The sequence below is a fragment of the Cryptomeria japonica genome, chromosome 4, assembly GCF_030272615.1.
Source record: "Cryptomeria japonica chromosome 4, Sugi_1.0, whole genome shotgun sequence".
NCBI classification, from domain to species: Eukaryota; Viridiplantae; Streptophyta; class Pinopsida; order Cupressales; family Cupressaceae; genus Cryptomeria; species Cryptomeria japonica.
The window spans coordinates 317,491,332-317,517,032 of record NC_081408.1 but is presented as its reverse complement, the minus strand read 5'-3'; the positions used below and the strand labels follow the sequence as shown (position 1 = coordinate 317,517,032).

Below are 25,701 nucleotides of genomic sequence, written 5' to 3'. Positions count from 1 at the left end.
ATAACATTAAAATATATTGTCTAAGTGTTATTATGTATATATATAAATTTAGTAATAGATTTAAATAAATTTTAATATATCATTGATCATAGGATCAAGTAATTTTATAGTAATATTTTTTATATCCAATATTTAATTATTTGTTTTTTTTCTTAAATTAGATAAAATACATAAAAAATGGAGAAATTATGGCAGCTCAATAAGTGTGTTTCCCTAACATCCAAAATATAGTGAAATGGCCTTCCTATGGGAAAATGACACCATAGTGAACATTGGTAGTATTCATGACACTGTGGGGGCATGCCCCATAAGGGTTACAACTTATCTTTGGGCACAACCTATGGCTTGCACAAAGCAACCACAATTGTTGATCCGTTTGGAGTCGATACCATTAAATATTGATATTCAAACCTTATGTATTTACCTTGATTGTAGCCCATATATTCTTGCCTACCTATGAGAAGATTATGGAAATAATTATTTTATCTGTAATAAATCTAAAAATATAAAACTAAAGAAATATATCCTCGATATAAATATTATGGATGTGTCAACTTTATTGAGCAACGCCCCTCCAATTATAGTGCATCTCACCCATTACATGGTTTGTCCCAAGTTGAGTTTGAAGTCTCTAGGCATCTACATGCCTAGTAAAGTACTTTTGCAAGCCCTAGTGATGATTGGAATTGTATCGATTCCCTTCCATACTGCAACCTAACTAAATAGAGCAAGTTTGGGTTTGACATAGAAAATTGTTTGTTAAGGAAAAATTTTGTATATATTACTACATTCTATTATGCCTAATCTATTACAATTCAAATATATCTAAATGTTAATATTTTTTAGAAGAAAGAAGTAAATTATTTTATCTTTCACATTCCTTCTACTGGATTTGTTATCTTCAAATAATTAAAAGTTATAATGCTCACATTATTTCCTTATTAAGTTCTTCAATAGATTAGTAAATGAATTTTAAGTGGCTCGACTTAACAATATGGTACATGCAATGAACTACATAAACTAGATAGAAGACATTTTTAAATTTCTAAACACAATTTCAATTCTTAAATGTTTCCCAGAATTAATTAAAATTTATATTCTATCTAGGTTTAATTAGTTTGAATTTTCAACCATGCTCAACCTTTAAGTATAGATGATCATTACTAAAACTTAATTATTAATAATAGGTGTTATTGTATTTTTTTTAATAGAAGACAATAACTAAACATACTTGATGCCATGTTACCAATGATTAATGTCTCCTTCCATCCTTGAAATTTAAGATCATATTTGGATTTTCCTCTAACCACTATTCAAATATTATAAACTCTTAGTTGTCAAACCATAAAGGCGGTCTATTGTTTGATTGCACAACTTTATCTTTGAAAGGAAGCCAAAGTGTTGAATAAAGCTAGCAAATGCTTAATCTAACATGAGAGATGCATTAGAAAAATTCTTACAAACTCTTAAACTATTGTAGATTAAAGATAAACACATATAAAAATAATGTTTAAATAAATAAAATCATAAAGCTAGATATATGTGGGAAAACCTTTTCGAGAAAAAACCCACACTCCAAAAGCTAGACTGGATTGTATTGTACGAAACACCAATAATTATGATACAATGCTTAGAGCCAATGCTCTTCAGGAGTAAATAAAACAATAGAGAATACTAGAGAATATCTAACACATTAAAGCCTCTTAGAAGATATCCAACCTATCATACAAAATACACTAAGAATATACATATTTATAGAGCTCAAGACAAGCAAAAAGTGCCCATGGTTTCCAAAACCAACTCGAACGTTAAAGAGGTATATGATATAGTAAATTACAACTTGCTTATCCTATGACTCATTGCACATAACAACTTTTAGTCAGACAATATATCTCATTCATAATAGTCGGCTTGGTATATGCAACACCTACCTCACAATGCTTTTCAAAAGTGAACTCCATAAATGCTAATTTCCAAATAATAACTCTTCATGACTCTTCCACCGAACTAGTAATAGTAAATGACAGAAATTGTCATAGTTCCAATGTAGCAACCTATGACACTAGTTGCTTGATTTTAGGGCTTCCAAAGAGGGTGCAATAAAATAAACATGTTCGGAATCTAAGGTTTTTGATAGAGATAAAAATGTTTTACAGGGACCTAAAACCCAAAGTTTTACAGACCAAGGCAAGTAGACAAAAAGACATTAAACAAAAATGAAATGGGGGATAAACCCCACATAGACCCAACGCCAAAAAAACAAGACGAAAAGACCCAAACAAATAAAAAAAAGAACTCAACAGAGAGAGTGCAGCAGATCAATGTTCTTTTGAATAATTTTCTTGTTGATTTTCTCTAGATCCCCCATGATGAATTTGGACATACCCTTTGCCTAGTTTCGGCTCCTAGTCATAGTAGAGGGCCACAAACTAGTCTTCCCACTAATAGCACTCTGGCCACCTTTTGAAGCATTAGTTTTCTATTTTTACACCAAGGGAGGTTCACTAGCTATGGGTCTGGCTCTATAGTAGGCCATCGTGGCATTAATTTTCCCCAAACCTTCAGCATTGTTACTCATCGCCTCCCTACTGATTTCCACTAGATTATTCAAGTTGTCTTTTATGTCATACACATACTCCTCTGGCTTATCAATTCTGCTCTTGTGAAAGATCTTCATAGTTTCAACATCCTGAGAAATATTTTGAATCATGCTCATGATTTTCGCAGTTTTACTAGGCCCAGGGGAGTCTGTGAAGGTTTCAATAATAGACAAGAAGAAGGTTGGCATTCCAATTACAATGATAGATTGTTGGCATTTCAATGAGGATATTGAGAAGGTTGTTGATGACTATGGATATAACTGAATAAGGATGAGTATTGTCTTAATATTATTATTTTGTCATTGATGTCAAGAAATTGATTTTCTAATTCAGTATGATGTTGCCATATCTTAAGAAGTATGATTTGATGAGTATAAAGATGTCGGTAAAAGACACAAAAAGAATATGATGAATAAGGGGATAAGTTATTCAGTGGGCAACTATTACCAAGTTAGACAATGATGAGATCATGATGTTTAGATTGTTCTGATATCCTACATATGCTATTGTTTGAAAGGTTAATACTATACTATGATACCAAGCAAAGAACCTAGTCAGTAAACCCTAAGGAACGTAGTTGGTAAACCCTAAGGTTATCGCTATCGGTTAATGAAGGAAGAATATCTATGGAGTGAAGTTTAGTATTTACCAAGTTACAACCGAGCTATAACATAATGCATTAAATGTTTACATGTGATATTTAATGAAGGAAGCTGATGAGCTGGAGCGAGTTAAATGATTGATAAGCCATGTATGAAGATTGTTAAAGAATCTATGGTAAAGCAAGATTGGCAGGAAGAGCTACAGCTCAGATTGAACCGCAATACCCTAACACAAGTTCCAAGGTGAAAATGCAAGTTCCAAGGTGGGGTAAAACATTTTCAGATCGAAGGATACATTGAACCTGGACAAGATTGAAGATCTGATGGCTATGGTTGATCATGGGAAATGTGATCAAGAAGATTAAGAAGTTAGAAGATTGTTTATACATAGGAAACTGTTGATAAACAATGGATGCGGGCAAGTGTATGCACAAGGATGCTACATAGTGATTACCAAGCACAAAAGCTTGAAGACCTATTTTGATAATAGAGTATAGAGCCCAGTAGAGGGACAAGATAAGTCCTATGAATTTATTGTATTCAGCAAATAAGAATCTGCTTTAGCATTTTTAGATGTGAAGTTGCAGACATATTTTTATTACTTTTATTTTGAGAAGTAGTAGAAAATCTCTTAACCAAGTGGACTTAACAGTCTTATTTGTAAATCCTCTAACAAGGTGACATTCTGATTGAGTGTTTGAAATCCTTTAACAAGGTCACTTCTAACAAAGTGAAGATCCTAAGAGATCAGAGGGAAATCCCTTAACTGAGTCACATCTAGCAATGTGTTTGTAATCTTTAACAGGATTTTCTTTTAATCAAGCATACTCTAGAAGAGTATATTTATTAGTGGGTCCAAAATCCCATAGTGGTTTTTCCCTATTTGGGTTTCCACGTTAAATCTGGTGTTATGAGGTTTATATTGTTCATATGCTTTTGAGTTTTCATGTTTGACAGTTTTGATTATATGACTGATATATATGTTACCGAGGTTGAATTTGATGTTTTTATGGATGATTAAGTTTGTATGATTCACCCCTCCCCCTCTCATCTTGTTGGCTATTGGATCTGTACTTATATTAAGTATCAGAACTATCAATCCACCCACTTCCAACATTTTTCCTGGCCTCTAGTGCCTCCAAAATCAGGTCTTCCAACTTCTTCTCCCCCTTTTTCTTGCCTTCTTTATCCTTATTCATAGTCCCCTATTTCTCATTATCCATATTGATGGGAACACCTAACCTAATCTCATGGTCCTTGTCTTTAGACCCACTTAACTTGTTCAGTTTTTCTTTCTTTTTTGATGGGGGTCTCTAGGTTTTGCATTTTCCTACTATTGGACTTAAATTTTCTTTTTACCCACCTTGGAGGGTTGGTTTTTCTACTATTCTTAGTTCTCTGGGTCACCATAGCATCCCCTTCTTTATTCATTCTATACTCAGGGTCCTTTGAATCCTTGATATCATGCCAATCCGGGGTAGTGATACACCTATATTCTAAAATTCTCCCACTTGTCAAAGACCTTTCGAGGGTCTAAACTTTTTCATGTGGTCAAGGCCTCAAGACACATAGAATCGACAGACCATATAGACTTCTCAATGGCCATTGGCTTCGTCAATGCATCTACAAGATTCACCAAATTATCATTTTTCTCCAAATTCACATTTCCACCTTCCACTATATCATGAATAGAATGAAATTGTACATTAATATGCTTTGTTCTCGCATGGAAAGTTTGATTCTTTTCTAAACAAATAGCACCCTAGTTGTCAAATCAAATAGTAATATATCTTGCATTAAAACAAATATCTGAGCACAATCTCTTAAGACAAATATCTTGTTTACAAGCAAGAGTAGCTTCCATGTACTCTACTTATATTGTGGACAAAGAGATAACAACTTGTGACTTTCTCATAAAATTGGTAGAACCATTAAATATCATAAAAACATATCCACTAGTGGATCTCCTACTGCTAATGTCAGTGACCCAATCCAAATCCACATATCCACGAATGCAAATTTAATTTTGAGGTCTAGAAGGATAACCATGAAAACACAAGAAATACTTGGAACTACCCTTCAAATATATAAACACTCTCTTAACTACATCCTAATATAGTGTACCAAGATTAGCCATATATTGGCTAAGGACTTTGACTAGTTGGAAAATGTCTAGCCTTCTACAAACCAAAACATATGTCAACCTATCATCATGCTCACATAAGGTACTCTAGAATTTTCCTCCATCTCAGTAGGAGATTTTGGACAATCCTCCATAGAAATATTCATCCCTTGTAGCAATGGAACAACTAACTATCGACATATTGTCATGCTAAATCTATCCAACACAAAGTTAACATACTTACTTTGGCTCATGAAAAGATTTATACTAGCTCAAGAATATATCATGTCGCACCTATATCTTTTACTTAAACCCTGTTGTTAATTGAGACTTCAAATCTAAAATCATTCTTTTACTATTTCCTATAAACAACATATATTCACATATGAGATTATGATAAGAATTTGACTATTTTTAGATTTATAATACATACAATGTTCAAATTTAAATCTTAGAATTCCCAAAGATAACACATGGGTGTCAAAATTTTGATACCACATTCAAAGAAACTATAATAATGGAAAATTAGGGTTTCCACCGTTAAATGTATGAAAACTGCTAATATTTACTTGGGGACCATTACATCAGGGAATAATAGGAATTTTATTGATCTAAACTTAAGAGGTCTAAATATTGATTAGATTTCAGGGGTGTTGAATTATCCTTTTATTTCTCTTGAGTTGAATTGATTTGTCGAAGATGTTGAAATTAAGGTAAGTGTGTTGGATTTGATGTAAAAATAAGTAAACAATAATCTAGTCATTAGATCAAGAAACAAATGTGGGTCTAGGGATTTTAAGAGGATTTGGATCTATTCCCAAAAGGAGCCCCTAATTTGTTTGGACCTGTGTGAAGGTCACTCTAGTCCTCCAAATGTTTCACACCCTATAGGGGATCGATTAATCTCTACACATAAGGCTTATCCTAAAGATCATAGCTCCATACCTATTCTTGCATGTGCACTAGGGAAGTTAAATAGGTTGGGAATAGGGGTTTGCCTTAGGTTAAACACTGGTTTTGGAATTAACCATGAAATAGAAATAAAATCTGATTGAATTGCAGTAATAGAAATGTTCTTCTTTTGAGGGAGATGTTGAATAATGATTGAAACACAAATGATATACCTCCTTGTGAAGTTTTGTTTGTCTCATGGACATGGAATTAGGTTTTCATGAAGTCTTCACTAACATAGAACATCAATATCAACTCCAATTATTGAATGAAGTCTAATTGCTTGATTAATTGAACTTGAATTCTTGATTACTTGAATTGATTGATCAATATGATGGCCAAATTGAATGTGTTGTTAAAACGAGAGGGGAAGACCTCCTTTTATACTTGTCCATAAAAAAAATAACTAATTTTTTGACATGAGCCAACATAAAGCTAGGATTCCTGCTCAAATTTTATAATCATTAAGAGGCCCAAATTTGGGCCATAATTGGGAGGACCGAGGCAACCAAGGTTTGGTACCCTAGTCCTTCCCAATCAGGCATGAAAATAAAGGGGTAGGAATATGTGCAAAGTGAAATTGATAATAAATTTGTGAAGAAAGCACATAATGAGGTCCTATTCAGGCCTTTGAGCACGAACACCATGGTCAGGGCTCAAATGAAGTCAAAATTGTAAGGGAGTACAATTTAGAATGCTACAAATTTTATTTCAAATCTTACAGATATGTCTTCAACTTATAAACAAATTTTTCATTACCTTTTTCAATGAAAATTTGTGGCTTTGACATGTAAGTTTCCTCCTCTAAATCACCATTAAGAAATGTTATCTTCATATTCATTTTCTTGACTTCCAAGTAATAAGTTGCTGCAAGTGATAATAGGAATTGAATGGATGTCACCTTAGCAACAAGAGATAATATTTCACCGTAATCAATTCCCTCTAACTAAGAATTCCCCTATGCAACCAAACATGCCTTGTACTTCTCAACACTTCTATCTAGACCCAATTTATTTTTTAATACCAATTTATATCTAAAGAGTTTCTTTCCTTTAGAAAAAGCTAGCAGACCCCATGTAGCATAATTATTCAATGCAACCATCTCTCTATTCATGGTTTCCATCCAATAAATTTCATCATGCATACACATAGCCTCTCTAGTAGTCATAGCTTCATTAGTGCTAGCAATCAAATAAAATATGGAACTGGAATCAAACATAGAATATCCAAAATGTTTTGGTGAATAATCATATCTGTCAAGTCACTTATTATCAAAGGTAGACCTCCTCAATTGTTGAGGTTAAGGTTTTTTCTCTTATTCATAACTTTCAGTGCTACTTGAGCTCTCCTCATCATCAGGTCTACTAGGAGCTCATATTTTTTCTTTCTCGAGGCTTGTTTTTTTTGTCTTCCTGCTTTGGTTGCAAATCAATTGTGGAAGGTTTCAACTTTAACAAGATCACACTTCTACTATAGAGAGCCTTCTCAACACTAGATCCCAAATCTTGTAACCTTTCACATTGACACCATAAATAATGAAGATATACTTAATTTCCTTGATCTCCAGTTTTAATCTTTTCTCACTTAGCACATGTGTATATTGTTGTATTTAGTTTTCAGATTTCAACTATGTAAACTTTTTTGCATCAATATTTTGGATCATACTTAATAATCCATCATCAAGATAAGAGAGCTATAGGATCATATACAACACGTGTATATGATTCATATCCAAAGACTCTAAGATGCCTTAATGAGGGTTTCTTACCAAACCATGCCTCCATGGGTCTCTTTTCAACAAGCGCCAAATTATGAGATCTATTAATCAGATTACATGCAATAGCTACAACTCTAGTCTGAAACTTATATTCAATCCCAAAACCACTCAATATACTCATAGCCCTTTCCATCAAGGCATTATGTTCATCCTCTCCATAATTCCATTTTATTGTGAGATGTATTGAGTTATTTTGTGTCTCTCAATCTCATGGTGTCAGTCCTCAAGCACTTAACTTTTCTACTACTTTGGTTTTCAACCAAGGATTTGAAATCCTTAAACCAACTAAACACTTTAGGTTTACTTTTGAATAAATACACAAATGTCCTTCTACTATATTCATTTATAGAAGAGATAAATTACCAAGATTTATGTATCGAAGGATCATTAATAGAACCAAATGCATCTAAATGAAAATAATCTAAAACCCTAAAAGACTTATGAGAACTAGAATAAAAAGGAACAGTGTTGTTTATCATGACCACAATATATGTAAAAGTTAAAATAGAAATTACAATCATGAAGCCCTTCAACAAGGCTCTTACTTTTCAGGTCTCTAAGACCCTTCTTCCCAATAAGACCAAGTCTCTGGTACCTTAACATTATTTTTCTTAGTTTGTAATTTTGACCTAATTTGCACTCCTAGTCATTCTCAAATGCTTAAGGTGATTGTGTTTCCCGTCAATTTTTGGAATTTTGTATCTGATTGGACTTATTTTTACTATATTGTCGTTCATATTCCCTTTACTAATTTCCCTTATGGAAAGGAACAATGTTTTTGAGGTTATAAATCAATTTCAAAACTTGAACTTGTGATTGGTTTTTCTTTGGAAGTCTTATTTGCAAATTGTGCAATCTATTCATGTGTATGGATTCATGATGTTCTTATGTGTATACAATATATTTCATGATTCTTATAGGATCCATAAGACGAAATATTATCTAGGTGCATTAAGAAGGAGTAGTTCTTTGTGGGGATCGGGGCCCAAAGTGGTACTAATTTCCCTTGTGGAAAGGAACAATGTTTTTGAGGTTATAAATCAATTTCAAGACTTGAACTTGTGATTGGTTTTTCTTTGGAAGTCTTATTTGCAAATTGTGCAATCTATTCATGCATATGGATTCATGATGTTCTTATGTGTATACAATATATTTCATGATTCTTATTGGATCCATAGACAAAATATTATCTAGGTGCATTAAGAAGGAGTAGTTCTTTGTGGGGATTGGGGCCCAAAGTGGTACCCAAGATAACCCATAGGAGAGTTGATTAAAAAGTGATAACATTAATAATAAAAATTTAGGTTGGGTTTTTACACACTAATAAGATAATGTTTTAGAGCCCTACTCATGGCCTCATGTGCTCAGATAGAAAAAGGATGTGATTGGGAAGGCCAGCATGTCTGGAGAGGCGATTGGATCTACTCTGTTGTGCAATATCTTGTCTTCATGAAAGGATTATGCGGTACCACATGGGCTCTACATGGAGGATAGGGTCTAGAGTTAGGACAGGGTCAAACTGTTAGGATAACCGATGATTGAGGTTTCACAATGACACTCTTCTTATGTATCCTAGTATCCTATTATGTAAGTTTTTGTGTGCTGGCCTCTGAGAGTCTTTAAGTTGTTTTTGGAGTCTTGATTGTTTTTGAATGTTTCCTTGGTTGTTATTTTACCTTGGAATTTATTTGGTTGTATTTTGGAATTCTTTTTATGTATGTGGAAGATTTTGTTTAATATTCCTACTTTTGTAGTCCTTGGTTGTGGAAGTTCTTTAAAGGTTTGATTGTTATCCTTTCCTTGAAATTATTTTGGAATGTATTTTAGTGTTCTTATGTAATATTTGGCTTATATCTTTACTTTCTATTCTTGTGCACTGGTGTCTTGTTTATCTTGATTTTGGGGTATATTCATTTAATTTATCTCTAGCATTATTGTTTGTTGTTAAGGGCCTTGTGTCTATCTCTAGCACAGAGCATGGACCTTCGCGTTCCACATGGTTAGGTGGTAATGTTTACCATCCATTGGGTTCTTTGGAGCTCTTGTTGGTGAGCAGATGAATGGGTCTTATCTTGTATTCTAGTGGTTTTATGTTTAGGTGTAGACTATTCTACCATTTTAATTTATTTTTTATGTATCTTCTAGAAGTGATGTAAAAAAATACATAATTGTATATTGTTATTGTAATTGAAAGGATATTTGTAATTGGATACTCCAAATGGACATGATTGTAATAGGATTTTGTGATAGATGCATTTGTATCAACAGATATCTTGTAAGCCAATGTACTCATGTGGGTTATATATATGTTCTTACTTTTAATAAAGGTTATCATAGAAATCTTACACTTTGTGCTTTAAAATGAACTTATCATAGATCTCTAAATGATGAGTTATATGATTAATGATTAGGACTTTATTTAATTAGGCCTAGTAAATGTATCATATTAGGAATGTTTATGTGTCCTAGAATAATGTAATCAAGAAAAGTTATCTTCATGTGAGTAACATAGTGGTGTTTAATACATGTTAGTAAGTGTTGTTTAGTAGAAAAATTAGGGAACCCTTAGAGGATTATTATATAGGATATCATTAATTCTACCACTAAACAATGTATGATTCCTCTATGTTATGCAATGTATTTACTTAGTATCTACATTGAGATAAAAATGGTTAATGTTTAATATTTCCTTTAAAAAGAAATATTTTCGATGTATTTTAATTTATGTTATTATTTATATAGGGTTACCAAGTAGGGAATTACACATTATTTATCACAAGCACATTACTAACCTCAAAGCTAGTGGATCCCTTATGTACTCTTCTATATATGCTTTGTGACCATTATCCTTTGATTTGCTCTCTAATGGGGGCATCTCATTGTACTAACATTCTTATCTTTTAGATGCATCCTACGTTAAAGTAATTTCTCTTGATAAGACGTATAAATTTATTTAACATGGGTCATACACTCCTCTCAATGTTGCCCTTTATCCACACACCTATGACATATTTTCAATGTTCAAGTTACTTTGCAAACTAATCCATTCGCTTTGTAATTTGGTATGTTACTTTTCATGACTCATAGTAAGCACTAAATCTTACTAGGCTAGTATAGAAATGCTCTCCCTTTCCATTTCATAAGTTGTCTAGTTTATGTTGACATTACAATAATAATATCCTAAAAACCCTGGGGACTTCATGTGTCTTGTCTCTTTGGTATCTTGGTGAAATTTTTTCAAAGTGACTTTTTACTTTACCATGGGTATGGGTTTAGTCGCATACTCCCACTAAAGTAGGGGTTAAATGTAGTATCAAAAATTTATCCACACAATTTAATTCTCACCTAGACCTCACCTTGGAATTGTGTCTTCGGATGACTGATGTTTGCCTTGATTTTGTTCAAACCTCTCACAAAATTTCATTTTCACCTTCTCTCGTATCTTTTTTCCAAATTAGAGTCCTAATTCTCAAGACAAAGGCACTAGGGTACCCTAGTCCTATCTTAAGACCATGGCACCATAGTGCCCTAGTCATCACAATGATCACATTGAAAATGAGTGGGGATTTAGATCTCGTTTCGGCTTACTCTATAAATTCAAATAGTTTTCAAATAGTTAAGTATAAAATGAGGTTATCTCCTCTCATTTGAAATCTAATAACTTATAATGCAACATTAATCACTCAATAAAATTCAATTCAAGTGATAAATCAATCAAGAAATCATCAAGCATTGGAGAACTAAAGTGAAGTTTAAGCTCTTCAATGTGGCGTCCATGATCAACATTGGTGTAGTCACGAAAGGAGAGTCCTCACAGAGAACAATGTAAACCATGCAACAAGAGTTACACAGTAGAAACAATGCAATTGTGATGGAGGCAATGCAAAACATAATTTATTCTCATGAAAATCAATTATAAACTCTGATAATATGAACACTCATGGATTTGGCTCACATGCCTGAGTACAATACATGTGTGATATGCAACATTCAGCTCTAGAAAGAATGCAAGACATCTTCGGATAACCTAACCTCTTGATCTATATCCTATCCACTAAAACTTGATTCTAAATACTTAGTTACATTGATTTATATGATCAAGGGTGATCCGCATCGGCCCAAGTTAAAATAATAATTGATGAACAAGATGAAACATGTAAAGTAACAAGGTCAGCCTCTGCCAAAGAGATCCCTATAGAAAATCCATAGAATGAAGTGTAGACCAAAGGGAAGGTCCAAGTAGGTCCAAGCAGTCTAAGTATTCTAATCTAGAAAATTGTCTCAGATTATGGAAGCGATAACTTGCCAAGAAAAGATCCAAATGTCCAGTGGATCAAGGATAAGGTAGATGAACATGTCCACGATAAAAAACCAGCTCTATAAGATCAAGTGAGGAAATGCAAAGAAACACATAATGAAATGATAAACTGCAAACCATGAACAAACTGAAAAGAAATTGTTTTTGGTTGATGCAATATTGCCAAGAACCATGGATTTTCTTGCATTACATTTCTAGGGTTGATTGAAAAGTGAGTCACTCACTTTGCTGGGGTCAAAGGAAAATGAAAACCATCTACCTCTGCCTAATAAATCCACGATGAATCGTCAGCTAATCTTCCTTTCTACTTCACAAGATATTCATTGTATTGGTTGCTCCAGGTGCTATGCCCAATCCTATTGTCCAAAATGTCCTCAATTTGATCTAGTTCCCTCTAGGGTATCTATTTCTCTAAGTCAACTATACTATCTTCACGGAATTCTGCCTCATAATACTAATGTAGGTATGCTTGATGTTGAATATAGGTGAAATACCTAAACTATCTGGTAACTCCACTTCATATGCATTTTTTGAATTGAATTTCCTCATGATCTTACAAGGTCCAAAAATCCTCATCTACAACTTATTATAGGTTCCAACTAGAAATCTTCATCATCCACTTTGAATTCCTTGTGTCACCTCTTTTCATCTTCTTTCTCCTTATACTTATTGTTCATGTCCTCCAAATGTTGTTTAACCTGTGTATGCATTATCTTCATATGATCTGCAAATTATTATGCTTATGCACTCCTTTTATCTTCATTATTGATGTCTCTCAACTTTGATATACCTCTAGGGTGTACTCTGGTACTCTTGTTCACAAAAGGTGTTCTTCCAGTACTCTTATTCATTGAATGATTATAGGAAAACTCCACTTGTGCAAGAATCAACTCCCAACTTTTGGTTTTATCTCCCTCTAAGCCTCTCAACAAATTTCCCAAACTTCTATTTACTACCTATATTTGTCCATCAATCTATGGGTGAAAAGTATAACTAAACTTCAAATCTATCTTCATCCTCTCCCAAAGTGTCTCCAAAAATATCCAACAAACTTAGTATCTTTGTCAGAAACTATGGTTTTAGGTAATCCATGCAATCTCACCACTTCTTTGAAAAATAATTTTATAACATGTATTTCATCTGTTGTTTTCTTACAAGGTGTGAAATATGCCATATTTTAGAACCTATCCACCACCACAAATATAGAATCATTTCCTTTTTGTGTCCTAGGAAATCCATGTATAAAATCCATGCATATTTCCTCCCAAGGTCTCTCTAGAACTGTAAAAGGCTTATACAATCCAACATTCTGACTACTACCTTTTGCAAGTTGAGAAATTCTATAGTTCAGAAGAAAAAAAATTGACATCCTTATGAATTTGAGGCCAAAAGTAATTCTCACTCAACAATGTGACTATCTTATCAACATCAAAGTGTCTAGCTAATCCTCCACTATGCTTCTCCTTTATCGGACTCTCTCTCATAGAACTCCTAGGTATACACAACCGAAATCCTCTAAAAAACATCTCATCTTCAATGAAATAATCCAACCACTTACTTTTGTCCACCATAGTCGGTTCCTTACAATCTTTCCAAGGTTGTACAAAATCTTCATCATCCCCATACAAGCTCTTCAATTCCTCAAAACCTAATACTTCTACTCTCATCTCTATAAATAGCTTCCTTCTTCTACCTAATGCATCAACAACTTTATTTGACTTCCCACTTCTATGCTTCAAAATAAAGGTATAACTCTGCAAGAAATCAACCCATCACATATGTCTCTGATTCAACTTACTACAACTATTCAAATACTATAAAGCTTGATGATCTATATACAACACAACCTCCTTAGGAAATAAATAATGTCTCCACCTCTTCAATGCTTGAAATATGGCATAAAATTCTTGATCATACACTGAATATCTTCTCTTTGCATCATCCAACATCTTACTGAAATATGCTACTGGCCTTCCTTCCTGACTTAACACCTCTCCAATTTTGTTTCTATTGGTATCACAATCTACTTGAAATACTTTGTTAAAATTCGGTAAAGCTAACACAGGTTTCTCAGTCACCTTCTACTTCAACAATTCAAAACTCTTATTTTCTCTAATTATCCACTTGAAACCCTTTCTATCCCCTCTCATTGCTTACGACATAGCGCTACAAATTGAATTGAATTTTTTTGATAAGCTTCTGGTAGAAACTAGCCAAACCATGAAATGATGTTACCTCTCCAATGCTTTCTTGTGTAGGCCATTCAACAATTTCTCTTACCTTCTTAGGATCCATCTTCAATCCATCCACAGATATCACAAATCTCAAATAGAACAATTCTTCCTTCATGAAATTGCACTTGTTAATGTTTATCAACAAATTTTCTTCTCTCAACCTCTATAAAACTTGTCTCAAATGTAACATATGTTATTCCTTTGTCTTACTGAAAATGAAAATGTCATCCAAATATATAATACAAACTTACCCAAGAATTTATTCACTACCTCATTCATCAACCTTATGAAATTACTTGATGCATTAGTCAATACAAAAGGTGCCACCAACTATTCATATAATCCTTCATTTGTTTTGAATGTTGTCATTCACTCATTCCCTTCTCTAATTCTGATCTAATAGTATCCATTGTTCAAGTCTATCTTTGTGCAGTTTTTGGCTCCACTCAAATAATCCATTATGTCATCCATCCTAGTTAAGAGAAATTTGTACTTCATTGTGATATTTTTTATTGCTCTAGAGTTGGTACACATCCTCAATTCTTGATTCTTGTTAGGTGCTAACACGAGTGGTACAACACAAGGACTCAATATTTCTTTAAAAAAAAATTCCTCAACAAATCTTGCACTTGTCTATTCAAGTCCTCATTCTCAACTAGTGTCATCTAGTGTGACGCTTTATTAGGCAAACTAGCTCTGGGAATTAGGTCCATGCAATGACTGATACATCTCACAAGGGGGTAATCCATTAGGTACATTAGGTGAAATGATGGCTACATATTATGTCAAAAACTACTTTATTTTCTCTAGTTATTCTTCTTCATGCTTCAAATCTTTAATCTTCTTCAGAACTATAGAAAAACATACATTCTCATGTCTCATCCCATCCGAGAATTTACTTCCATCCAGCAAACAAATTCTAGCACTAGTATAAACTTCACTCTTTAGGGGCTCCTCCAAGGATAACAAGGTCTGCTTCAATCGATTTACAATAATAGTGTATATGTTCCTCCTCCCATCATGTATTGCCTTTCTATCATAATGCCACGGTCTATCCAAAAACATATGACATATATCCACGGACATAATATCATAAAAAACTTCATCGTGATAAGATCCAATTTTCAATTTTACTAAACATTGTTCACTTACTAGTACCTTATGATCATCCTGAATCCATTCTCTCTTATAAGGCTTAGGGTTTTTCAACCTTTCCAAATTCATCTTATGCAGCAACTCCTCCGAAAAAGGATTTTCTAAACTACCACTATCAATTATAGCTTTGCAATACTTACCAGATACCTTACATCTGGTCTTGAATAAATTCCTCCTCTACAAAGGCTCCTCATCACCTCCGGTATGACACAAAGCTCTTCTCATCATGAACAATTTGCCATCTTCTAGTTTATTAACTGACCTAGTAGGGTCTTATTCTACAAATACTACTCTCTCACTTGCCTCTACCTTCCTACATTCATAACTCTCATTCCAATATCCATCAGGTTCTCTTCTCTGGTTAAAAAATTATGTCATCCTTCCGGTATGAACTACCATCTCTACTAACCTCTTTATTTTTGTTCTAATCTGTATAGGGTCCTCTTCCTTTGGAATAGCTTCTTCCTCCTTGAAATTTTCCTTCAGAAAACCTTCCACCTCTACCTCTTTCTCTCTACTCTTGTATTTTTTTCAACTTCTCTTCTACTTTTAGGACATTCCTCAACACTCTGCAACTTGATTATATTGAGTTCATCTTGTATAGACATCTATAACCCATTCAAATATCTAGAACCTTGTTATACTTCATCATTAGTATGTCCAGATCTAATATTCAACTTGTAGAATTCTTCTGCATACTCCTTCATAATTGATTCCTTTTTCTTCAAGTTATACAACTTTCGAAATAGATTCACTTGATAATCAATGGGCATAAAATGTAATTTTAACTTACTAATCATACACTCCCAAGATTTGATCTTCTCTTTACCTCTTGTTTTTCTATCAACCTACAAATGTTCCCACCAAAGAGATGCATTTCCTTTCCACTTAGTGTAAACATATCTCACCTTCCTATCTTTCATGGTGCCTTCAAAATCAAAATACTTTTCCATCTCTGTAATCCAATATATCAATTCATTTGAATCCAACTTGCCATCATAATCTGGTGGGGTTAAATGTGGTCTAGTATTTTCTCTATACAGTGATCTTATAAACCTTTCTTCATATGGATCATTCTGTACTAGATTTACTTCTTATTCTCCATGTACCTCTTCTCCCTCATCATCACTCACATCTTCAACATGTTGACCTCTTCTTTGGTCCTTTTCGACAGCTTGTAATCAGTCTACAATTCCTCTCAACATTTCCATCATAGTAGGGTCTGCATTTTCATGTGCTCCACCACCTCTACCATTTCCTCTGCAACTGGAGGTCGGATCTTTAATCTTCCACCCCACAAAAAATTCCTACGAGACTCTGCAACATCCAGAATGAAAACTCACTCTCATACCACTTGGTGGAGTCATAATAAGAGAGTCATCAAAGAGAACAATCTGGATCATGAAGCAAGAGTTAGATAGCAGAAACAATGCAATTTTGATGCAGGAAATGCATGAGATTTTATTATCTCATGAAAATAAGTTACAAATTGTCAGCAATACATGGGCTCATAGGCCTAAGTACAAAATATGTGTGCTATACAACACTCAGCTCTAGCAAGAATGCAAGCCAACTTCAAACCTCGTAACTTCTAGATCTATATCCTATCCTCTAAAATGTGATTCTAAATGCTTAATTACCTTGATTTATATGATCAAATGTGATCCACATCAACCCAGGATGAAACAATAATTGATGAACAAGATGAAATGTGTAAAATAACAAGGTCTGCCTCTCCCAAAGAGATCCCTTCAAAAAATCCATAGAATTTAGTATGGACCAAAGGGAAGATTGGCCATATTCCAAGGAACAATAGAAATAATGAATTGAAGCTCTACAAGCTACGAAAGAGATTTGCAAGATTCACCAATAGTGAATAGGTCAAGCGGTTCCAATGTTATAATCCAGAAAATTGTCTTAGATTTTGGAAGTGATAACTTGTCAAGGAAAGATCCAAACATCCTGCAGACCAAGGATAAGGTAGATGAACATGTCCATGATAAAAAACAATCTCCACAAGATCCGGTGAGAAAATGCAAAGAAACATAGGATGAAATGTTGAACTGCTAAACATGAACAAACTGAAAATAAATTTGTTTTGTTTGATGCAAGATTACCAAGAACTAGGGATGCTCCTGCATAAAAATTTCTATGAAGACATTCTACATGACATCCTAAAACCCTTGTGTGAGGATTCAAGAAAGCTTCATCAAGGTATACATTCCAATACAAGCATTCAATTTTAGATTTATCCTTTTTGTCAAAAGGAAAGAATCTTCCTACAATTCAATTATATATCTAACGCAATTATCATTCCAATTTCAAGGTTATTTCTTAAACTGAAGTTTGACCCGAGGCAAACCCTCATCCACAACCCCTTTACCTCTCTTTATATGTACACTAAATTGACTTATTACTTGTGATTGAAGATTTAGATAGAGTTGATCATGACGAACATGTTAAGATTTTGAAGGAGCCTGCCCAAGCTTCTAATAGTTTATCTAGTGTGTCTACCTGATCCAAAAAAGATTCCACTTGCCTATCTTAGAATTATAGGACTAGGATGGCCTAATACCATGGTCCCAACAATTTACCTCAAATGTTTGGCACTAGGTTCTAATCTTATTCTTCTACTTAGATCCCTATCTGTGGCTTTGTCAAATATTTGGAATAGTCTATTATTATTATATTTTCATCTTAGTTATCAATTTATTTACCCTAAACTTCATAATTTATATCCAAATTTCAACTCAAAAAGAGGGAGACAACAAATTGGTAAATTTAATTAGTGTTTTAGCCCTTTTCTTTATTAAATTGTGGTTAGATCTATTGAATTCACTCCCCTCTTTTAATGTATTATTTAAATAGGTAATATTAATGGTTTTATTATCTTAATTGATGGAACCCTAATTTCATCACACCATCAGAGGATCATATATTTTGGTCTAGATATGCATTGGAGTGTAAGGAAGCTAAGTAGCAGAACAACTTCCTACACTAACCTTGAGAGGAGGGAAACTAATTTTTTTTTAAATATCATTAAAATAGTTACAAAAACTTAATATAAATAATCATAATGAGCATCCATGCCACAACATAGTAATTTACATGGGAAAACCCTTTTAGGAGAAAAACACCAAACTCCAAATATTTCCCAAGACAATATCCAGGAATCAATAACAGATTACAATAAACTTGCAGAACAACCTTATCATGAGAGTATCACCAACCAGAGATTCAGAAGTAACTTTATAGCCATAAGACTCTTACACAAAACCTCTATCTCATGCACATCATATATAGGAGATACAACACATGAAACTGCTAAACAATGTTACAAAACCATGGGTGAAAACCACCCAATAAATTAGAACCAACCTTATAGATCCAATCTAGATGCCTTATGATGTGTCAAAACACATAAGCACATGTTTTTCCCTTTTACAGCTCATTTATGTGTCTGATGCATTTTTATATCTAATATTTATTGGATACCAAAATTATGGAGGCCATAACATGTGAATTGGTTGTTCGAATAACGAACCCTTTGAAGCACCAAAAAAGATCATGAAGTGCTCTATCACCTCGTAACTCTATAAGATGGTTAGGCCCACATTTTAAGATTTTTTGGAGCCTCTAAAATCCTCAAAATTAAATTTAAAATTTTCATCATAACCTTAAAAATTAAAAAATTTAATATCTTCAAATCTAGTTATGATTTGTAATAAAAAATTTCAGACATGCTTATCTAACCAATTGAAATCTTTGGGAAAAGTTTTGAACCAATTCGTGTCCAAATGAAAACTTACTATAAATAGTAACATTATATAAATGCAAGGTTGACACCATTTTCCCAACATGGACGATGAGTTAGAACATTATTAGGGGTCTCACCATGTTGTGTGCAGATTTGTTTTAGGTAATTTGAATTGGATGATATTTGTTGGCAAACTTATTGCTATGGTTTAATGCTTATATACACATTAAATTTGGCGGTGACTTTGGAGGATGTGTTAGTGCACACACGATTGATTGGATTCATTTTTCCACATAAATCTGGTGTTCTTCTATTGATGATTTAATCTTTTGAGTATTGTTTTTTTTTATATATTGCATATAAGGAGTGAACTGATACAAAAAGGATTGTCTTTATCAATACCTTACTGATTACAGTTGTGTGTACATATGGATTGTTGGTCCAAAAAAAACTATAAAAGGCTATAAAAAACTATAAAAGACTCTACTTTGTCTGAAGTATGAAGTAGCTAGATCAAATGGGTGTGTTAATGCAATGGAGTAGCCAGATCACATCTACTCATGGTCCTGAAAGGCCTCCATCCAAGTGGTCCACCCTAGAGGGCCTTCCATCCATAGTTCCTGCTTCCCCTCAAGTAGTTGGCTAAGCATCTGAATGTGTTCCATCACTGGGTCTTTGGTTTTCCCAATCTCTATCCCAAGACTCTCCAATGCTAAATCAATGGACTTGTGTTCCTTTGCGGCCTGCCTCCATTTGTACCCATTCTCTAACTCATGTACAAACATCTTGGCTTGTCTTTCTTTAAGGAATCTAAGGAATTTATTCTTCTCAATGATCATTCTAACATATACCTGCAAAAGGATGCAATGGAGAGTGAGTCCATGAAATGACTTAGTAAGAGTCCTAGCTTTATCTTGGAACTTCTCTTCATTTCAAATTTTCTAGATATGCCATAAAATTTCAGTGGATACAATATGCCAAAATAGGTTAGTATCCTTTTTCAAACCCTTAATGTACCCAGTGAGAATATCTAGAATAAGAATCTAATTAGGAATACAAATACAAAACAATAACCAAATTTCTCTATCAATATTACACTCAAAGAAAATGTGCCTAACAGACTCTGGTACTCTACAAACATTGCAAATATCACTATTATTATGATCTTTTCTAAATGGTAGTCTGTTAATGTTCATCAGCCATTTCAAAAAAATTTCTTATGTGTAGTAGGGTTGTGAGAATATCTTCTTCCACTGTTTCACAAAGAATTCTACATACCACAAAGTGTTACTATACTTTATAATAGATTCATCATATGAGAGGGTATTATAGACATTAATAGTTTTGATATTGGAAAAAAAATAATTATTATTCAACATAAGAGAAGTACATCTTTCATTATTTATCTTACAGTTTTTAGGCAAATACAGATTTGCACAGGCATGCTTCACTATATTGTAGGTTCTCTTCTGGGAAATCTGTTGATCATATCTAAATATAAGGGTATCCCAGATAATAAGCCTATCATTCTCAATAATGTCTTTAAAGCAGCGAATGCCTTTAATGGCCCAGGACTTAGCATAGCACCCTTGAGTAAGTGCGAGAGGTTTAGAAGAATGGAAAAGGTTCCAGTAGATAGACCTCTCCCCATGGATTTGGTCATTTTTTCTAGCCCTACTATTGGTGATGTAAGGTCTAATACTTTCCCAGGATTTCCAAATAGACTTAAAGACACTCAAACCTTGCACTGAGACTGCAAATCCTCTAGCCACTAGGTCACAAATGGGTAAATATTTCCAAGATTTAGCCTTCATAGGAACAACTCTCATGATGTTGTTTCTGACCAGAATCTTCCATGGTTCACTGCCTTAAAATGTCTTGAAGATCCATTTTGGAGCAAGAGCAACCCCTTGTATTCTCAGGTCTTGTAGCCCGAGCCCTCCCAGACTCTTCTCTATGTGACACCACCCCCACTTAACAGAGTGTATCTTCTTATTTCCTTTCCCATCAGACCATAGGAAATTCCTTATACCTTTTTGTATTTCTAGGATTTGATAGTTGGAGAACATCCAAACAAAGGAGTAGTAAATGTTGTATGAGGATAATTTTATTTGACAAACTTGCACTCTACCTGCAAGCGATAGATATCTATTATTCCATTTATTGAGCTTCTTGTCAATTTTGCCTCTAACCCATTTCCACATCTCCTTGAGAGAGGGGGAGATGGCAAAGGGTATCACCAAGTATCTAACAATCTTGTTATCCCCCCCCATTGGATTCCAAATTGGTGTAACCATTCCAGAGGCTCCTCTTTCCACCCAAGCAGTGTAGATTTAGCATGAGATATTTTTGCCCCTAAAATATTAGCTAAGAACTTAATTTTGCACTCTAGGGCTTCCATGTTTTTCCTTGTAAGTTCAACAAAAAGTGCAGTGTCGTCAGCAAATTGGGTATTAATCAGTTCAGACCCATCAGGAAGCATAACACCTCCTATTTTAAAGGATATGGTGTATTCTCTTAATATATAGAATAGGGCATCAGAAGCAATAACGAATCGCACTAGGGCAAGAGGGCATCCCTATCTAATAGACCTATCGAGTTTAATTACCTGAGTGAGAGAGCCATTAATCTCTACCTGTTTTGATCCATCTTTAAGGAGAACCTTCACCCATTTATAGAATTCCACAGGAAATCCACAGTCTTCTAGCATCATCAAAATAAATTCCCATTCAACCCTGTCATAAGCCTTATCAAAATCTGAAAGAAACATGGCCACATTCTCCCCTAGAACATTTGCCCAATCCATCACCTCCCAACTAGTAATTAAATTCTCTAGGATGAATCTTCCCTTAATGAACCCTGTTTGTGTGGGACAAATGAAATTGGGCAGCACATTCTCTACCTTGAGTGTGAGAATCTTGGTCAGAATTTTATAGGACACATTGAGGAGAGTAATGGGTCTCTATTTTTTTATGAGTGACTTGTCCCCTTCTTTGGGTAATAGCTTAATAGTCCCTTTATTGATAAATTCTCCTAGAGAACCATTCTCATAGGCCTCAGAATATAGTTCATGGAGGTCTTGGCAAATCCATTCCTCATTAGCTTTATAAAACTCAACAGGCATTCCGTTCGAGCCCGGTGTCTTGTCATTGTTAAGGTTTCTAATGGCATTTTTCAGTTCACCTACAAAGATAGTCTTCTTCAATGCTTGTGAGTCCTCCTCAGTAATCCTTTTGGTAATAATTGCTTTGCATTTTTCTCTAGCTTCCTGAGATTTGAGGGAATCTTTCAAGGAGAAGAGTCCCTTGTAGAAAAGGAAAAATGCTTCTTTAATTTCTTCGATTTCCATTACCTCTTTGTTGTCTACCCATATCATATCAATGTTTTCTCTAGTCTGTTTCTATTTAAGTATATTGAAAAAGAATTTAGACCCTTTGTCACCAAATTGCATCCACTGACTTCGGGCCCTGATCATTGCAGCTCTAATCTTAACATGTTGATTCTTCCTCAAAGCATCTCTAGCCTGAGAAACTCTGTTGTATAATTCAACTTTTCTCAGGTTGTTCTGGACATCTACTTCACATTGGTACATTTCATCGGTAAGTGTTTTCTCCCGCGATCTATAATCTTTAGCTTTTTTCTACCCAATAGTCTGCAGAAGGGTCTACCAACTCTTAACATTTTGGTTCCATCTGTTGACATGAGATTTCAAATCATTATTTCCTTTGTTGATTAATCTAATATTTTTTATGGTGACCAGCACATCCGGATCCTTAATGAGATGGGCGTTGAGGATGAATTTATCTCCTTCTTTCCCTTGCTTGGCTGGAGTGTCTCTGAACCTAATTAGAGAAACCATAGGGTGATGATCCGAGAGTGAAACTGGCCATACTGTCACAACATTACCTTGATTATATGGTGTAAAGGAGAATTTTTCTCTATCTACATAGAACATATCCAATCTACAATAGATTCTATGTTTTCCTCTTTGGTAATTGCACCAAGTAAACCAAATTCCTTTCACAGCCTTCTTGTTACCAAGTAGGGGGTCAAAGAGTTTCTTACAATTTTTCATCCTTTCCCAATGCAGTTTCTCGGCTCCTTTCCATTCCATAGCTACACCACCACATTTATCCTTGTGAATTTCAATCATGTTGAACTCTCCCCCAATAATCAACCAAATATCAAAGACGGAGGCAATCCAATCCCATAATTTGGTCCTTTCCCTATAGTCATTGGGAGCATAAATTGAGGACACGCCTATGACAATTTTGTTAATGTCCAGTGAGGCCCACATTGATCCATTACACGGTGAGCACCCTTGGTTAACAATGTGATCTTTCCATTTGGATTTGATGAGAAGCTCAACTCCCCCTCTTCATTTATCATGGTCTGAACAAATCTTAATAGAGTCTTTCAAGATGAATTTTCTAGATTGACCTCCAACGTAAACCTGACTGCTTTTAAATCTTGTAACATGATGACATCTGCATCCTTATGCTAGTTAACAAACTTCCTAACTATCTATTTCCTGTCTAGTGACTCCAGATCTCTAATATTCTATGAAATGCACTTCATCAATACTAAATGAGAGCTTGTTACTCTTTAGCTTGTTTTCAGTATTGTTGTAGAATTTTTAAATATTATATAATTTGACTTATATATTTAAGAAAATGTGGACTAATTCATCCCCCCTCTCAATCTTATGATGAGTTCAAAAATTAATATGAAAACAAGGTTCCTCTTAGAAGAGATTAATCACTTAAGGTAGACCCAGAATGACATAGTAATTTAAATTCAAAGGATCATCGCACAAATTTTTTTTATTGGAAGGAGAGGATGGAATCTTATTTGGAAACTTTGTTGAGTGGAATCTAGGAAATTGTCAAAATAGGCTATACACCTTTAGCAGATGGACCTCAAACTCCAAATGAACTTAAGAATTATGAGGATAATGCAAAAGCTAGAACAATAAATTATGGTTGTTTATCTGATGTAGTATTTGTTAAGGTTAGTGGACTAAAATAATCTAAAGAAGTTTTGAGCACATTAAGTCAAACATATGAATGAGATCCTAAGACAAAGTAGGATAGGTTAATGAATCTGAAACAAAAATATAAATTTCTAAAGATGGCTGGTGACGAAGGTATTGAAAATTACATATAGAAGGTATATGAGATTGTTGATTCTATTAGAGGTGTTGGTTGAAAGATACATGAAGGTGATGTTGTGAGAAAGATATTTCTAACTCTAGCTAAACCCTACAAGCTTAAGAAGTGCACTATTGAAGAATGTCATGATCTAGATAAGTATATAATTGATAAACTCCTTGGATAACTATATATCTATTAAATATCAAAGATGGAAGACATCAAAAGGGAAACAATAGAGGCTACATTAAAAGTTTAAAAGATGGTTGAAGATGAATTAGAAGCAAGTGAAAATATGGATGAGATTGAAGAAAAAATTGTAAGAAGACTGAAGAGAGGAACTAAAAACTACAAAGGTAATTTACCCCTAAAATGATTTTATTGTGGTAGAATTGCTAATTATGCTTCTAAATGTGCATATAAGGATGACTAAAAGAGATCTAATGATGATGATAAAATGAGTAGACATAAATGTTTTGACATAAAGAAAAGGATAGATTATAGAGATAAATGAAAGAGGATCCTATATTCTATGGAGAAACATTCATCTAAGGATAAGGATGGTCATGTCTCGAATGAAGAATCCCTATTTTTGGCTATAAAATAAAAGAATAAAGATATTTCTAATAGAGTGAATGGTCTGAATAATAGGAAAAGTTCAGTAAGACAAAAGACTTTATTGCAGGCTAAAGTAGAACCAAGATCTTGAATCATTGGCTCTAGATGCTCAAATCATATGACTAGTTGTAGACACCTAAAATGTCTTATTGATCATGTACTAATTACTCATCTAATTGATTAAATAATTCTTTAGTTATTTAATTAAGTTAATTAATCATATTCTTCTAATTTCATATTTCTTCATAATCATATTAATTATTCAAATTTCAATTGTATCATTAGTAATAATTTTAACAATTTTCTAATGTTAATTAAATATTTATTATTTAATTAATTCTGATTAATTCCCCAATTTAAATAATCTTTATTATTTAAATAAATTCCATTTTCAATTTCCATCTCTCATCAATTAAT

The 25,701-nt window shown here is 33.8% G+C and overlaps 1 protein-coding gene across 1 annotated transcript; it reads right to left on the bottom strand.

The window, feature by feature from the left end:
- Positions 1-20,070: 20,070 nt before the first annotated feature.
- On the bottom strand, positions 20,071-22,322 carry LOC131038833 (uncharacterized). The gene is made up of 2 exons (XM_057971390.2): positions 22,125-22,322; positions 20,071-20,367 (listed from the first exon to the last, which is right to left on the bottom strand). The coding sequence occupies exons 1-2, from the start codon at positions 22,320-22,322 to the stop codon at positions 20,071-20,073; spliced, it is 495 nt and encodes a 164-aa protein (XP_057827373.2).
- Between the last annotated feature and the right edge of the window lie 3,379 nt (positions 22,323-25,701).